Source organism: Mirounga angustirostris, unplaced genomic scaffold (assembly GCF_029215605.1).
Source record: "Mirounga angustirostris isolate CCGP_5_RB_7025 unplaced genomic scaffold, mMirAng1.0.hap1 SCAF_17, whole genome shotgun sequence".
In the NCBI taxonomy this organism is placed as follows: Eukaryota; Metazoa; Chordata; class Mammalia; order Carnivora; family Phocidae; genus Mirounga; species Mirounga angustirostris.
Genome location: NW_026991725.1, coordinates 13,591,920 through 13,608,838, shown reverse-complemented (window position 1 = coordinate 13,608,838; position 16,919 = coordinate 13,591,920). Strand labels below are relative to the sequence as shown.

At 44.0% G+C, this 16,919-nt stretch overlaps 1 protein-coding gene across 4 annotated transcripts in view; it reads left to right on the top strand.

The window, feature by feature from the left end:
* The window catches only part of YPEL2 (yippee like 2), a 99,449-nt gene that overhangs the window by 46,131 nt on the left and 36,399 nt on the right, over positions 1-16,919 (top strand). For 2 of the 4 annotated variants that reach the window (XR_006793275.3, XR_008507191.2), the window contains exons 3-5: positions 6,851-6,894; positions 7,898-8,006; positions 11,709-12,097. Coding sequence is in view for 2 of the 4 variants with exons in the window: in XM_045889270.3 (XP_045745226.1) it covers positions 6,851-6,894; positions 7,898-8,006; positions 11,709-11,798 (243 nt within the window). In the remaining 2 variants the exon portion in view is untranslated. Of the gene's footprint in view, positions 1-6,850; positions 6,895-7,897; positions 8,007-11,708; positions 16,448-16,919 lie in introns of those variants that run through there. The other 2 variants (XM_045889270.3, XM_064582529.1) reach the window with 1 other exon arrangement.

The window sequence follows — 16,919 nt, the reverse complement described above, 5'->3', positions numbered from 1 at the left end:
CTTTCAGTTGCTCTTTGGAATACTTTTGAGTAGATTAGGAAATTGTTTCTTCCTAATTGTCTAAATACAGAAATACAGTGTACAGATGGGAGATTGTAGAGATGGCTTATTTTAAAATTTTTATTGGATTTAAATTTTCTTTAATTTTACAAAGTAAAATTCACTCTTTGGTATACAGTCCTATGAGTTGATAAATACTTGGTCTTATAGCCACCCTCATAATGAAGATAACAATTCTGTCTCCCCCGTTACTCCTTGTAGTCAAATTCTCCTCCTACCCATAACCTTTGGCAATCACTTACTTTAGCCTGATGCATTTCAGATTCATCCATGTTGGTATGTGTATCAACACGTGGTTCCTTTTTATTGCAGACTACCATTATATGGGTGGTATCGTTTTATCCAATCACCAACTGAGAGATATTTAGGTTGTTTCCAGTTCTGGACAATTAAGAATAAAGCCGCTCTGAAAATATTCTCCTGCAGGTTTTTGCGTGAGCATAGGTTTTCATTTAACTTGGGTAAATGAAACCACCAAGCTCTTGTCCAAAGTGGTTATGCTGTTTTGCAATGTATGAGAGAGTTCTGGTTGCTACACATTCTTGACTTGGTTTTGTCAGCTTATAAAAATTTAAGCATTCTAATAGGTGCATGGTGATATCTCACTTTTTTTTTCTTTTTTTAACTTATGACTACCATTTTATTTTATTTTATTTATTATTTATTTATTTATTCGACAGAGAGATAGCGAGAGCAGGAACACAGCAGGGAGAGTGGGAGAGCGAGAAGCAGGCTTCCTGCTGAGCAGAGAGCCCGATGTGGGACTCGATCCCAGGACCCTGGGATCATGACCTGAGCTGAAGGCAGATGCTTAATGACTGAGCCACCCAGGCGCCCATGACTACCATTTTATTATAAAGGATACAACTCAGGAACAGCCAAATGGTAGAGATCCATAGAGTCAAAAGATGAGGGTAGAGTGGAGGGTGGAGCTTTCATGCCCTTTCAGGGCACATCACTCACTGAGCACTTTGATGTCTTCACCAACCTGGAAGTTCTCAGAATCTCATTGTTCCAGAGTTTTTTTGTTTTTATTTTTGTCTTTAATTTTTTATTTAAATTAAATTAATTAACATTTGGTGTATTAGTAGTTTCAGAGGTAGAGGTCAGTGATTCATCAGTCTTATATGATACCCAGTGCTCATTACATCACGTGCCCTCCTTAATGTCCATCACCCAGTAACCCCATCCCTCCACCCCCTCCCCTCCAGCAACCCTCAGTTTATTTCCTATGATTAAGAGTCTCTTGTGGTTTATCTCCCTTTCTGATTTTGTCTTGTTTTATTTTTCCCTCCCTTCCCCTATGATCCTCTGTTTTGTTTCCTAAATTCCATATGTGAGCGAGATCATATGATAATTGTCTTTCTCTGACTTATTCGCTTAGCATAATACCCTCTATAGTTCCATCCACGTTGTTGCAAATGGCAAGATTTCTTTTTTTTTTTGATGGCTGAATAGTATTCCATTGTATATATACACCAGATCTTCTTTATCCATTCACCTGTTGATGGACATCTGGGCTCTTTCCATAGTTTGGCTGTTGTGGAAATTGCTGCTATAAACATTGGGGTGCAGGTGCCCCTTTGGAACACTACATTTGTATCTTTGGGGTAAATCCCTAGTAATGCAATTGTTGGGTCCTAGGGTGACTCTATTTTCAACTTTTTGAGGAACCTCCATACTGTTTTCCAGAGTGGCTGCACCAGCTTGCATTCCCACCAACAGTGTAGGAGGGTTCCCCTTTCTCCGCATCCTCGCCAACATCTGTGGTTTCCTGACTTGTTAATTTTAGCCATTCTGACTGGTGTGAGGTGGTATCTCATTGTGGTTTTGATCTCATTGTGTTTTTAATTTGCACTTACCCCAGTGACTAGTGATGCTGAGCATCTTTTCATGTGACTACTTACCATCTGTTTATCTTTGGTGAAGTCTGTTCAAATCTTTGGCTCATTTTATTTTTTATTTAAAACTTTTTTTGAGGTTTTTTTTTTTTTTAATATTTTATTTATTTATTTGACAGAGAGAGACACAGCGAGAGAGGGAACACAAGCAGGGGGAGTGGGAGAGGGAGAAGCAGGCTTCCCGCCGAGCAGGGAGCCCGATGCGGGGCTCGATCCCAGGACCCTGGGATCGTGACCTGAGCCGAAGGCAGACGCTTAACGACTGAGCCACCCAGGCGCCCCGAGGTTATTTTTTGAGTTTTGTTTTTTTTGGCTGGGTATAGTACACTTTATTGGTGATACATGATGAGGTAGGGCTCCCCTAGTCCCTCCCTTTCTTCGGGGGTCTGGGATGTAAACTGTCTAGAGGTCATGAGATTCTCAGTGTGTCAGGGGATGAGTTGGGGCAAGGACTCCCCAGCAGCTGAGGGCCTCTCTCTTCCTCTTGCTCTCCCTGGGGCTGGTTGTCCAGGGGGCTTTTACTCCTTGGAGGCCATATGGACCATAAGGTCCACCACCTGGTTGCTGTAGCCAAATTCATTGTCATACCAGGAAATGAGCTTGACATACTGGAACATGTAGACCACATAGTTGAGGTCAGTGAAGGTGTCACTGATGGTGACAGTATCCACGTTGCCAGAGTTGAAAGCAGCCCTGGTGACCAGGTGCCCAATATGACCAAATCCATTTACTCTGACATGACCATTGTGTCTCGGGGATGTGGCTGGCACTGCACCAGAAGATTCTGATGTCTGACGAATGGGTTAGGAGCAGAGAGCCTCTTTTGCTCATTTTAAAATTGGGGCATTTGTTCTTTATTGTTGAATTTTGAGAGTTCTTTATATATTTCAGGTACAAGTGCTTTGTCATATATGTGATTTCCAGATATTTTTTCCCCAGTCTATGACTTAACTTTTCTCTTTATCGGTTTTTCAGAGTAAGTTTGAAATTTTGATGAAGTTCAGTTTAGCAGTCTTTTTCTTTTATAAATTGTTTCTGGGGCAGGATCTAAGAAATCTTTTCTAACACAAAGATTTCCACCTGCATTTCCTTCCAAATATCATTCGTTTTGAATCAATTTTTTGTACAGTCATGTCAGTTCTAAACTACAAAGATCATATAAAACGAATACATTGCCAGATACCAGTTCTCTCCATAGCATAAGTTCCTTTTGAAAAGAAGTTATATTCTCATTCCCTGTGGAAATGTCACCTATTCTTTAAAGGGACAGATTTTTGTGGGTTTATTCTTTTGGAAAATATTGCAGAATAAGAGTACCATACGAATGTCAAGCTCCTTTTTACAGCAAAGGCCAAAGAGTTTGGAATGCTTATCTTTTTACAAAAGGAAAATGTATAACTTCTTTACGTTTTTAAGTACTTTGATGTAAATGAACCTCTTCGTGGTGAGCTATCCTATACAAAAAATTGCAAGGATCCTACTGTTTAAATACCCTGTTTTTTTAGATTTTATTTATTTTGGGGGGCGGAGAGAGAGAATGAACAGGGGGAAGGGGCAGAGGCAGAGGGAGAGAGAGAATCCTCAGACTCCCTGCTGAGCACAGAGCCCAACGCGGGCTCAATCTCAGGACCTTGAAATCATGACCGGAACCGAAATGACCAACTGACTGAGCCACCCAGGAGCCCCAAATATCCTGTTTCGTTTCGTTTTGTTTTGTTTTAAATTAAGATTAGTCTCATTTTTGACATCCTGTTGCACAGAAAACAACGGTGTTCACGATAAGCTGAAAGCAGACTGAAGGGTACGACTGTCACACCACACGCACGCGTACGAGAGCCCCACACTTCCTTCTAGATGCCTGTGCGCACATGACACTAGCCCAGGGAAGATCCCAGTGGCAAATCTCTGACTGTTTAGTGAAACCTTTTTTTTAAGATAAAAGTATAAAAAGAAGGAAAGAAAGAAAGATAAAAGTAGATTAAAAATTCAGGTGTTTTTTTCCCCCTACCCTGATTATCTTATATACCTTCTGGGGATGCCTCTACCCTGGAAAGTCTTAGATGCTGCTTCTCTCCCTGCATTCCCAATTGTCTCTAGGTATAGCAGATCTGTGTTTGTTTGGGAAATAAATGCCTTGTCCTGTTATAAATGGTAGAGCTGTGTTGCTTTGTGTTGTCCTCTTCCTGTCTGCTTTCTTCTAGAATTTATTTTCCCATAGTCTCATTCTTCTAAGCTCCAAACTTGAAGTTTGTAACAAATGTTTCTTAGAAGATGACACTCCTGATTATCCATAATGTAGAACCAGGAATCATAAAAGAACATAATTTTAGAGCTGTAAGGGGACTTGGAAGGTTGACTAGTCCAAATCCCTTATGAAAATCAAAAAATACAAAGGAACTGTGGTTAAATCCATAGAATGGAATACGATTCAGCAATAAAAAGGGAATGAGCTTTTTTTTTTTTTCCCTTAAAGATTGTGTTTATTTATTTGAGCAAGAGAGATGAGGGGAGAGAGGGATAAGCACACTCCACGCTGAGCAGGGAGCTGGACGCGAAGCTCCATCTCACGACCCTGAGATCATGACCTGAGTGGAAACCAAGAGTCCGAAGCTTAACTGACGGGACCACCCAGGTGCCCCAGGGAATGAGCTTTTGATAAAATGCAACAACATGGATGAATCTTGGAAGAATGATGCTGTGTGAGAGAAGCCAGACAAAAAGCACTACATACTATGTGATTTCACTTATAAAAAACCGGAAAATGCAAGCGGCAGTGATGGCAGTGGGTGCCTGTGGATGAGTGGGAAAGGATTAAGGAGGGGAGGGAAGGCAATAAGGTGAAGAGGGACATCCCTAACCATATTTCTGGGTATGACAGTCGTGATTGCGGTGATGGTTTCACAGGTAGATACAAATAGTGCACTTTACATAGGTACGGTTTACGACATCACTTATACATCAGTAAAGCCACTTAAAGAAATAAAGGAAATTAGAGGCAGTTCACCTGTGGAGTAAATAATAAATGCTTACAGTATACCAGACTCATGTGCTCTGTGCTAGGGGTTCAGAGAGAGTGAAGACGTGGCCCGTACCTTCAGGGAGCTCCCCATCTAGTGAGGTTGTTAGAAAATAAACATATCAATTAGATCCAGTATGTTAAGTGCTAAGAAACAGGCACAGACAGGGCACAGGAGGAGTCTAGAACATGGGGGCCAACGGGTGCCTCTTCAGGGGGAGGTCAGGGAAAGCCTTACGGAAGAGAGCAAGCTGAGCCGAGGCGTGGAAGAGCCTTCCCATCTGAGGGAACGTCATGGGCAAATTGGTGAGATGGCAAGTTCCAGGGAACTGCGTGTGGTTCGGCCTGACTAGAGCAGAGGACACTATAGCGAGAGAAGGGACCGCAGAGGTTGGTGGGGCCAGACGGTGAAGCTTTGGCTTCCCTGCCAGTGCTTGGGTGTCTTTGTGCTCCAGGGTTGAACTAACAGGTTGTCTAAATCCATAGTCTGTGTCACAGGGACACTGTCTCTTCCAAACACTTGGCATAAACCTACAGGTTTTCAAGGCTGGGACACTCCTATTCCTGCTTCATTCCAGCCTGGGAGTTTCTTCTGTTCCCCAGGAATGTTTCAAAGCCCAAAGGGAAGAGCTGGTTTAGGTCTGAGCAGCAGCTGGGAAACATCTGCTTGCTTCTTGGCGCTACCCCTGGAAGCACAGGCCTCTGGTGCGTTTGCATGTTGGAGGCAACCAACAGTCCAGCTGCCCCAAAGGCAGCTTTTTCCGCGAGTCCGAAATCTTGCCTTTCTTTCTGGCTGGTGGCCTTGATCCCTGAAGTCCGGTATTTCTGACGATGGCGGTCTTGTGTGCAGTGATCTGTGTCCTGTCTGGTTCTCTCCTACCCTCTGGTCCTCTGTTAACTAGTCACCACTGGATTTCTCCAGCCACGGAGTAATAGAGGTCATGGGAGAGTCCCTTATTTTATTTGTTTTTAGAGTGGTTTTCGGAGAGGACTAGGACGTTGGATCCAGAGTACGACTGTCAGACCACATTAAAAATGCAGGCAGCAGCGCAGTACGCGGATGGCTCATGTCAGCTGGACCTGTTGGTGTCACCAGAGGAGGGAAACACGGCGAGGGCCTGTCTTAATGGAATAGATGCCAAACTGCGTGGCAAGCCCTGGCTCACGTTTCTCCAGCTTCTGCCACCCTTCAGCCGGAAGAGAACAGCTCATATTGAAGCTGGAATTTAAAATGGGATTGCTGCTTAATGAGCGTTGATGTGATCTAGAGATCAAGTTGCTTGCACCTCAAAAGGAGAGTGCCCATGCTCCCAGTCAGGAGGATTGTTACTCTTACGGCAGTTGGGATCACAAGACGTGAGAAGTGTAGGTTTGGTGGTGTATTCTTTCTTGCCTTGGGGATCCTTTGGCGTCTTCTCGGGGTTGGGCCAAGAGGGCAAGTAAAGGTGCCCCCACTGATTTCCCTAACCACCTCGAGGAAAGCTGTGGCCAGCACAGATGCCTGAAATAAGTAGGTCCAGCAAAGCCCAATGTGGATTATCTTGGGTGGATCAATAGAACAGACGGTGTCAGGAGGGAAGAAGTTTTCAATGACATTGTGGAGTTTGGTTTTTCTATCTTCTCACCTGGGCTGGTGAAAATAGTCCAAGTGTGGGCTGGCCCAAGCTCTGTAGCTCTGTTTATTCTCTCCTCTTGTCCTCCCCCATGCTAGCTGCCAGCTTGACTATTAAATGGCTCAGGGCCATTTTTTTTTTTTTTTTTTTTTTTGCTGTGTCAATCCTGGAAGGTCGTCATTGTTGTGATTTAGGGCTGGTTTCCCGAATGGGTGGATGAAATGGATATCTAACTATCGATTTGTTTCCTTGCATTTCAGTCGTTCCAAGGAAGTCAAGGACGAGCATACCTCTTTAACTCAGTGTGAGTGTCTCTGGTACATCCATGGTTTGGTACAAATTTTGTCGGGTTGGGGGGAAAGCAGCACTCAGTGATAATTAAACAATGGCCCCCTGCCCCCTCTGCAAAAATAAAAACCCTGCAGGACATTACTCTCCACATTAGGTAGCCAGTTATCTTTGGGGAATTTTTCTTGGGGGGGGGCAGCATCTTTGGCTAAGAATAATACATTTACTACCCACAGTAGGCACATCAGAGGGCTGTAGGCTCATAGGGAAGATGTTGAAGTGCTTCCAAGAGCCTCATCATGGAGGCTTCATAACCAGGTCTAAGATGAGTCATCCGGGAGGAGAGGAGGTCGAACAAAAGACACGGGGATCCACTGCAGGAGCTGGGGCTGGAGGAAAAGGCCTGGGTAGTGAAGAGCCTCCCCCACTGCAGTCGCGGCCTGTAGGGCTCTCCATCACTGTTGGGCACATCCTTTGTAGCCTCTTACCTGGGAAAGGAAGGGGGGACGCTCACAGAAGTGTGATGAACTGTGAGAATGACAATCTCACATGTTAAGCTGGAAATACTACGAGGCTCGTTCATCCTTGTAATCAGGACAAGACTGTGCAGATGTCCCATTTGACATCTTCAGCTGCATTCAGTCCTCAGTAAGCTCTGAGCTGAGGACCCGTGCTCATGACTGTGGTCTTCACAGTGTGGCCATCAGTTGGTCCCCTTAGGTCACAAGATTAGAAGCATTAGTTAGAAACCTTCCAAGCAAAGTCTCAACCGTACAGACTATTTTTCATAGACTCGCTGAATCAGAACTTTCAGATCGCAAATCCATTTCAATGGAGATGTTTCCACGTGGCTACCTTTTAGGGGCTGTTACCACTTTTGGTCATAAACAACGCCCTTCTCAGTGTCGGCTTCCCTTGAGGCATCCGTGCTGTTATTTTCTTGCTGCAAGCTCAGCTTGAACGACCGAGGATGAATGTGTGACTAACTACCCTTTCTCTCTCTCTGTCCCTTGGCACAGAGTTAATGTGGGCTGCGGGCCTGCAGAAGAGCGAGTGTTGCTAACAGGACTCCATGCAGTTGCAGACATTTACTGTGAAAACTGCAAAACCACTCTGGGCTGGAAATATGTGAGTACTGAGGAGTCTGGTCGGTGCCGAGAGGACTGTGAGGGAGTAACCGAGAGCCTCGTGCTGGAAGATTGCTTTCTTATCCTGGCTTCCTGTGACCTTGTGGGATTATCTTCGTCCAGGAACAGTCAGTGGAACCCAAAGAGCCGTTCCTGGCACACCCCTGTCTACCACACTCATTCTTCCCTTTTCTCTGACAGTCCCCTTCTCCTGCTCATTCCTTTGCACCTGCCCATGAGACAGACAGATACACATCTGCTTTACAATTTAATTAATAATAATAGCAGCACATAACATTTCCTGACAACTTACTCTTTCCAAGCCTATATTATTTTATTCACTCTTCACAGCTTCCTTAGACGGTGGGTAAAGCTTCCTTACCCATCCATAAAATAAGGATGAGGAAACGGAGATTTAGGGAGGTTAATAGTATATCCGAAGTTATCTAGCCATTACATGGCCAAACCAGGATATAGGCATCCAGGAATCTCACTGCAGAGCCCATGCTCTTTGCACCAGTAAATGTCCCCAAAACATTTCTCAGGTCCAAAGCCCTGTGCTAGGCATCATCAGACATGTTAATTAATGTCGTCTGTTAGATAGATTCATGGCTGGATTCTCCCTAGTGGACATTCGTTCCTTCGCTGTTTAACTCAACAAATATTTTTAATGTCTTGATACCTAGAGTGAGCAGTCCTTCGCCAGGGTGAGAGGAGGTATAGATGATCCATGGAAATACACTTCTGTTGTTATTGCTGGTAGACATATTTATTATTGGCAGATACTTTCATGTGCTTTTTTCTGCCCAGTCATGGTGGGGATGTTGAGTCTTCCTGGCTCCGGGAGGACAATTTATTCCATGTAAAATGCCATAAATTCCCTGTCCTATCAGTTGCCCAGGGTCAGTGTGGGGCTGGCTCATATGACCTGTGGTTAGTTAACTTGTTTGTTAGCTTGGGAGAGCCCGAAGGAGTCGTCAGAACTGCCCGCAGAGTGATGATGATGTGTCAGTGTAGGTTTGTTGATTGTGAAAAACACACCACTCTATGGGACTCCAGGAATGGGGGAGGCTGTGCGTTATGTGGGAGCAGGGAGTACAGGGGAAACCTCCTTGCCTTCTGCTCCTTTTTGCTGTGAGCCTAAAACTGCTCTAAAAACATGAAGAAATCTATTTAAATAAAAAAGATGTTGAGCCAAAGAAGCCGAACATAAAAGTATGAGTCCATTTAACCGAAGTTCAAAAATGTGCGAATCTTAACTGCCGCAGGTAGAGTCTGCAGTGGGGCTGCATTGCCTTTAGATGCTCTCTTTCACATTTCCCTTGAAATGTTCAGAATTAGCAAGAAACACCCTAGATGGCATGTTTCACGATGCCAAGATGGTCACAGATCCCTATGGTTGCCCTGATTGCTTCTTGTGGGAAAAACTGGCCTTGGCTGTTCTGTTCCCCCTGTATGGCCGGTGGCCCCTCTGGGTGATCTGGGGGCCACAGTTCTGGTTTTGATTATTCAGAAATGTTCTGCCCTTCTGTTTCCCCAACCTCTTGGTCATCTTATTCCATTGAAGATGTGCAGGATTACAGACAGAAGATAAATCTGAGTTCATTGGTTTTGCTCCTCACTTCAGGTAAAATGATTCACTTCTTTGACAGAGGTTCATTAAAAGCCTTTGTGTTGGATACAAAAGTAAATGCAATCTAATGCTTGCCCTTGGGAGTGTTTACAGTCATGGTGTCAAGAAGGAAAGCTACAGGTAAACGGATAAAACAGCGTGACAGGCATAATGATATACACAGGACAGTAGGGAAACCTCAGTCTCCCAAATATATTACCTCCCATGTCCCAGGCCCGTGCTCCAATCTTTCATTCCATTATTTCTTCTGACCCTCATAGTAATCCTGTGAAGTACTTTTAATTATCCCAGTTTTGTAAATGGAAAGTTTGCGATTGTAAACGCAAGTGGTTAAGTGATGCTTCTGGGGCCAGGGTTCAGTCTGGGGTATTTCTGCAGACTCCAGATCTAGTGCTCTGTCCAGTTAGGACATTTTGCAAGTGCCCTGTGGTTTGGGGGCTGTTGAATTTTTTTTTTCTTTTGACTTTTGTTTGTTTGTTTAATAGGGATATATTCTTACTTTCCTGGTTTTCTTTTTACCTCCTCCCTATCCTAAACACACTACATGGAACAATAGGTCTTAGTCTCGAACCGCATTCCTTTGTTGTGTATACACACACACACACACACACACACGGAGCTGAGGAATAATGAAGTGTCAGGGAAATGACTGCTGAGTCCACAGCTCTTGCGTGTGTGATGTGTTTGCACATTCTCTCTCACCGCCCCTCCCCTCGCCACTTTGTGGAATGATTCCTCTCTCAACAAGAGGCTCAAGTGTGAGCTCTTATTAGGAGACTCAGTTCCCCAGAGCTCTAGGAACAGAAGATACAGTTCATACAAATGCTGCCCAGAACCTACAAGCAGGAGGGTTGAGTTACTAAGTCGGAAGACTTGGGAAAAGAGCTGATGTCCACAGCTTGTGCTCATTGAGCTCAGCCACCTAATGACTGTGATGACCAGGGCTTTTCATATAGACACCAAGATGTTTTTATACATCTGTGCCTGGGAAGAAGATATCCCTTTGAGCCTGTACCTATGCAGGGCTTTTTTTTTTTTTCTTTTTCTTTCTTTTTTCTTTTTTCTTTCCTGTGGGGCTTATTAGCCTGCAAGCCCACCCACAGTGTTTGTTGTACATTTAGGATGGTAAATTGCCAGGTGGTTTCTGTTGCATTTTCTCTCTGGAGGCCTGGCAACTGGGTGGGGCGTGAGGGCTGCCAGGTTCTTCAGCCTAGAGTTCATGTAGCTCCTTACTCCCTGGAGAAAGGCGGTGAAGGAAAAACAGACTTAACACACCTGACATAGAAACAGCAAGATAAACGAGAGAGAGACCTATTTGGCCTCCCAATACTTTGTTCTCTCCCTGAGTGTCTTTTCTCTAAGTGTAACAGTACAGTTGAGGATTATGACATAGAAACTTCATGGATACATCCATAGAGCACATTTCTGGTTAGCATCTGAAACCAAGTTCCTCTCAGATTTTACACACGCTCGCGCTCACACACATATTCACACATTCACTCAGCAGTTATTTATTGAAGACCTCTTATCTGGCAAGCAGTCTTCTAGGCACGAGGGATACCGCAGTGAACAAAATAGATGAAAACCTCTGCCTGCCATGAAATTTGTGTCGTCCTGGTGAGAGACAATAGGTACAGTAGATGTGCAGGTTGTACTGTGTGTTTGAAAACGATAAGTGCCGTGGAGAAGAATGAAGCAGGGAGAGGGGCGGGGAGGGCGTTCTGGGGTGGAAGTTGTGCTTTTAAAGTAGAACAGTGGGGAAAGACCTTACTAAGGTGGTGACGTTTGGGCAAAGCCTTAAATGAGCAGAGATCCTGAAGAAATTCTATTGTAAATATTGAGAAAAAATGTTTAGAATATTTAAATTGCAAAATACTGAGACCCGGTTGTAAATATCGAGAGAGCCCCGGGGCTGTCTCGGAGCTGGAGCTCAGTGAAGGGGGCGTGGCGTGTCTGAGTGGCGGGAATTCTCTCAGTCTGGGCCAGGCTGGTCCTGTATGCTTCTGTGCTACAAGTCACCTACTTGTCTTTGGTCATTTGGTGTCTTTTCTCTTCCTTTGTGTCTCCTAGGAACATGCCTTTGAAAGCAGCCAGAAATATAAAGAAGGCAAATACATCATTGAGCTAGCACACATGATCAAGGACAATGGCTGGGACTGATCGGAGGGTATCCACCTAACCCAGTGTCCACGTGAACACCATCCAACCGAACATTCTACCCAAGCGTGAGAGAGTGACTGAACACTTGGTTCCATCCATTTAGGGGCCTTGCCATCTGGGGCATTCTCCCACCCTGACGCCGTCTTTCTGGTGACCGGCCTCTAAATCGCTGTCTCTCTGTCTCTTTGCTTTGTATCTGTTTGTGAGTTGATCCTGGCTTCTCTCTCTGTTCTAGTGTTGGCTGAAAACACAACAACGAAAGGAACAGATGCCTGACCGCATGGCGGCAACCCACCTTGGTAAGGGCCCTAGGGCCCATGTAAGAGCTGCCTGGTGGCCTCTTGTCAGGAGAGCAGTGGTACAGCATGGGGGTGTGAGGAAGAGAGGAAGGGGGAGCCTTGAGGGGCCCAGGGGTGGGCAGGGGATGGGCCGTTAGAGGTAGGAACAAAATTGTGCTGCTCCCGGGGTCCCGGTAACTTAGGCTTGAAATAATCGACTTGTCTAAAAGGACAAAGAGAAAAAAAAAAATACCTCATGACTGCATTCTCTCTGATCAGAAGCTTCTGTTCCCGACACCAACTGTGCCAGGTTTGCATGTGAGCGCAAGAACTGGCCCTAACTCTAGGGGCGCAGGGGCCTGGTTCTCCTGGGTTGAGTTGGGGGTGTCATGGAGGCAGAGAGTGAGAAGCCCAGGTGGTTTTGATAACTCTGATGCCTCACTGCTCCCTCGGGTTATCTTTGCCTCTTCAGCCGCCGTAGGTGAGAAGAGGGGGACTGCCATTTGCAATGGGTGCAAGATCCAAACATCCCAAAGGCTTTGGCCACCAACCAACTAAAATCAGTAATGGAGGAGGACAGGGAACAAAGGGGGGCGGTAGTTTGGGAGCTCCTGCAGAAATGGCTCAGATACTGGGCCAGAAAAAATAAAAAGTAGAACCAGTTAGCAATTCTGACTGTCTAACCTTTTTTCCTGACCCTTAGTAAGAGAAGAGCCTTGTGGCAAGGAAGGGGGTGGGGTGGGGCAATGCTGGGAATAGCTTAGATTTGAACCATTACAGGTTAGTGCATCTTTCCCCTTTGGTATGCAAAGGCTTCAGTGAGATCAGCAATTCTTTGTACATAGAGTTTTGGGTGTTTTTCTCCAGTTCTATCAAAGTCCCAAGACTTTGAGCTTAGTGATAACCTGGCCAGTAGATTCCTCATGCCGCTAGCTACTCTCCTTGGACTTGAATGCTTTGTGTGGAGAGAAATTGTCAGAGTGGTCCAGCAGTGGGGAGGGCCTAGGTATGATATCCAACATCAAGTTACAAATTCCAGTATTAGCCCCTGCCTCCCATCTATCTCGCACACCAAACCAAAGTTCATTATATTAGGGAAACAGAGAAAAGATCCTTAATAAGGCTTATGAGAGAAAGGAGTTTGTTAGTTAACCAACACTGTGAAGTGTATTCTACCAGCAGGTAAGCCAGTACACGGTGCACGACCGAAACTCGTTTAACCGAGTTAATTTTATTGCTTAGACCGAAAATGTAATTAATGTTAAGATATGTGCAGGTTATGTTAGGTAATTCTCAGCATCTCATTTCTCTAAGTAGGCTGATCCTATAGGAAATTTTCCTATAGGGAAATTCACCTTAAAAGTCACAGAAGAGTGAGTTCGTAGAGGCAAGAATCTGTAAAATTGATTCATCAGGATTCAAGCAGCCAACCAGGGACATTTCCAGAATTCAGACAAATTCCCGTAGGGAGTGAGTCCATGGTGGAAATGCCTTTTCATGTCTCTGTGGGCTGATTGCAGAAGGGGGGACCTGAGCTAGGCGCGGCCCTGCCCTGGAGGGTGACGGATGGCAGGACTGACAGGAAGCTGGGTGGCTCCAGGTAGACTGCTTCTGTGACACAAAAGGATTCTTAGAAATTGAATCTTGTTCCCAGAGGCTTTTTACCCACATTTTTTGGTACTTTAGCAACCCTGGGAGATTAAGTGCTCCCCACATTACTAAAAAGCAGACTGAAGTTCAGAAGAAGTATTTCATTTCCCCTCCCAGAGAAAGAGCTCTTCTGGCTCCCAGGGCCAAGATCTCAATAAAAAGCATTTTCAACTTTCACATTCCTAAGCTGGCTTACCAGCACAAAAGTCATAGATCCTCCTTTCTGTCTGCCCTGAAGGTAGTGGCCTTCACTTAGAGATTTTGATTAGCCCCTTTGCTCAGGGAATGTCCTGGCTGTTGATACTCCTTTCCATAGAAAGAAAATGGGGGTTAAGCACGGGTAGGTGTTTTGTCTTTGAGACTGAAAATGGAGTGTGGTGACATAGATACCAGATACGGGGTGCCCTAGAATTTTCAAGGGGCAGAGGAGACTGATGTGCCACTGTTCTTCCTTGGGGATGAGGCCTCTGACTGTTGCATGGATCAGAGTAGGCTCCAGTTAGACCCAGGTTCTGGTTTTTTTTTCTTCTTCTTTTTTTTTTTTTTTCCAGTTCTTACCCATTGAGCATCCAGTGGGTGCGTGGCACCATACTTGGTGCGAAAGATCCAAGTAGAATGTTGGTTTTTCCATAACTACAGGGGAAAAAAAAACAACTCACTAGGCTTTCCCTCTGTGTCAATGAAACCAAAAGTGCTTCTTATAACTTTAGCTCCATTCATGGCTTGTCTACCTAACGTCTAGCAGTATTGGAGAGACCACAGCTGAGTGATGGAGACGCATCAACTCATGGCCTCAGTCAGTTCATTCTTTAATTTCCTCACCAAATTATTGACTCAGAGCATAACCAAAGACCTCATCCATTCACCCCTGGCGGGTTCAGGGAATTGGAGTTTGACTGTAAAGCCTAGGCAGGGCGCAGGGAGTAGGGCAGGGGAAAGTGCGAAGTGAGAAAGGCAAAGGCGTGAAGTTCTGTACCTCAGCCAGCAGCTGCCTTCATTTGCAACTGAAGTCCAGCTGGCAGACTCTCTAGGTCCATCTTCCCTGTGCTGTCCTAGGTCATGTGGCCTCGGTGGCCCTGGATTACACCCAGACCCCAGGATGTTAGTCTCAGGCTGCTGACGGGTTGATTTGACATGAATCAAATACAGCCAGACTTGATGCCCACAGATTGTCAACTGGGCCCGACTGAGTGCTGCCCCAACTCCGAGACAGCAAGATCATGGAGATAGGATAGAGTAAATCTTGACTGGTGGGTCAGTGTGTGAAAAAGAGGTGTCCCCTTTATAAAAAGATTTTCAAGTGGATATATATATGAAAAAAAAAAGTTGCTTGTGAAATATACTTTTGTAAATAATATTTAATTTTTTAAATAATATATTTGGTGCTGTTTTCTCAGATCCCCTGAGAGCACTTTTTATTTTCATTTTTAAATTCTATGGTTTCCTCTGCATTTCTTGAAGTATATTTTAAGGGAAACAGTGATCACCAATATACTCTTTTAAAAATAAAAAAGATCTGTATCACTTTAGTCTGGACAGAGGCAATGCCTCTCTGCATTTTTTTTCCAGATGGAGCAGACTCTGCCGTACATTACCAGGTTGAGAATTGAAATATTTTCTTGCACCAATATTGGCTAGAAAAGAAAATAAATAAAATCAGATTTAGTAACAGCTTAGTGATTCCTCTTGTTGGAAGAATTTCCAACAAATTGGAATCTTGTTTTTAATGCGTGTGTGTGTGTGTGTGTGTGTGTGTAAAAAGCACTTTGGACTGTGCCTCCTGTTTTCTTTTTTATTGGGGACACTATACCTACAGTTTACACCTTGGGCACATAAGGCTTTCTTCTCTTTCTCTCTGCTTGTTTTGGACCAACAGCACAAACCATGAAGATTTTGTTTTTCTGAGCATGGAGCTGTTGCCACTTTGCTCCTTTTTCTTTGTGTGCTCAACTTTCCCAGATAGTAAAGGAAATCTGTTGTTTGTGAAGATCAAGCAGAGTCAGGTCTATGTGTTTCTAACTGAGATGTGAGTGTACTCCTTATGTACCCCAGGGTTCCAGTGGTTGTAGAAGCCACATTGTTAACTGGTTTGGGTTGAAAGAACATCAGTAAAATAATACACATACCTTGTAGGTAAACAGTTTATTTTAAGGTCAAATTGCCTCAGGTTCAGGAAGAGGCTGGGAAATAAAATCTTGAACACAATCAACTTACATATTTTAACAAAGAGTCTGCCTCAAATGAGAAAACAAGCTAGTGGTCAAGGTAGAGGAAAGAGATGTTTCATTTTCTTAAGCAAAATACAGTCATGAAATCTGCCAGCAGTGAAAGGTAAAGCCAAGAAGAAACAAGCTATTCCCATCACCAAATTTGATCTGCCTGTATATTTTTATATAACATTTTGGTGAAAGTGAGAGTCGGTTCCCTTTTCCAACCTGCAGAGACGATCTTTCAATACGGAATCTCTATTTATGCTTGTGTTTACAAACTGTATTTGTTGGGTTTGGGTTTTGTTATTTTCCCTATCTTTTTTTTTTTTTTTGGTGGCATTTTTCAGGTCACTTTGCTTCAATAACAAAGATAATTATTTTCAAATAATTTGTCTTCACCTTTTCCTGTATTTGTACATAGTGATTCAGTATTAGAGAAAAGTGCATTGTTTCTGTCATATTTCCAATCTGTGTTGGTGCTCATTTGAGAAAATAAAGTTTTCAAATATTCTTTGGAGGGCTCATCTGTCTTAATTGACCCAGCATGTTTTTAACTTGACTTTTAACATTGAAAGTAACTGAAAAGCCTGTAGGAGGTCATCTAACCCCATTCACAGAGCTCTCAACTGAGACCCTGCGGGGTTGTTTGTTCCAAGGACAGTTGGCCAATTAATGAATAAAAATCAGGTCTCCTGTTTATCTGCAAATGCTGCTCTTATCTCTAGATATCAGAAATGCCTGAGTGACCTTTAGGATTTTTGTCTCCTAAACCCCATATTCTTAAAACTCGCAAACTTTTCTGTTTATGCCAATTTCTTTGGGGGAAATTGGATTGCATTAAGTGAAGAGATAAAAGAAATGTAAAACAACAAAACTAGGTCACAAAGAGGCAGCATTATCTCTGAATAACTGGCTAACAAAGGAGGAAAGAAGTATTCACAGTTACAGTATATGGAAAATCAAGTCTTCTCACTCACTGAACA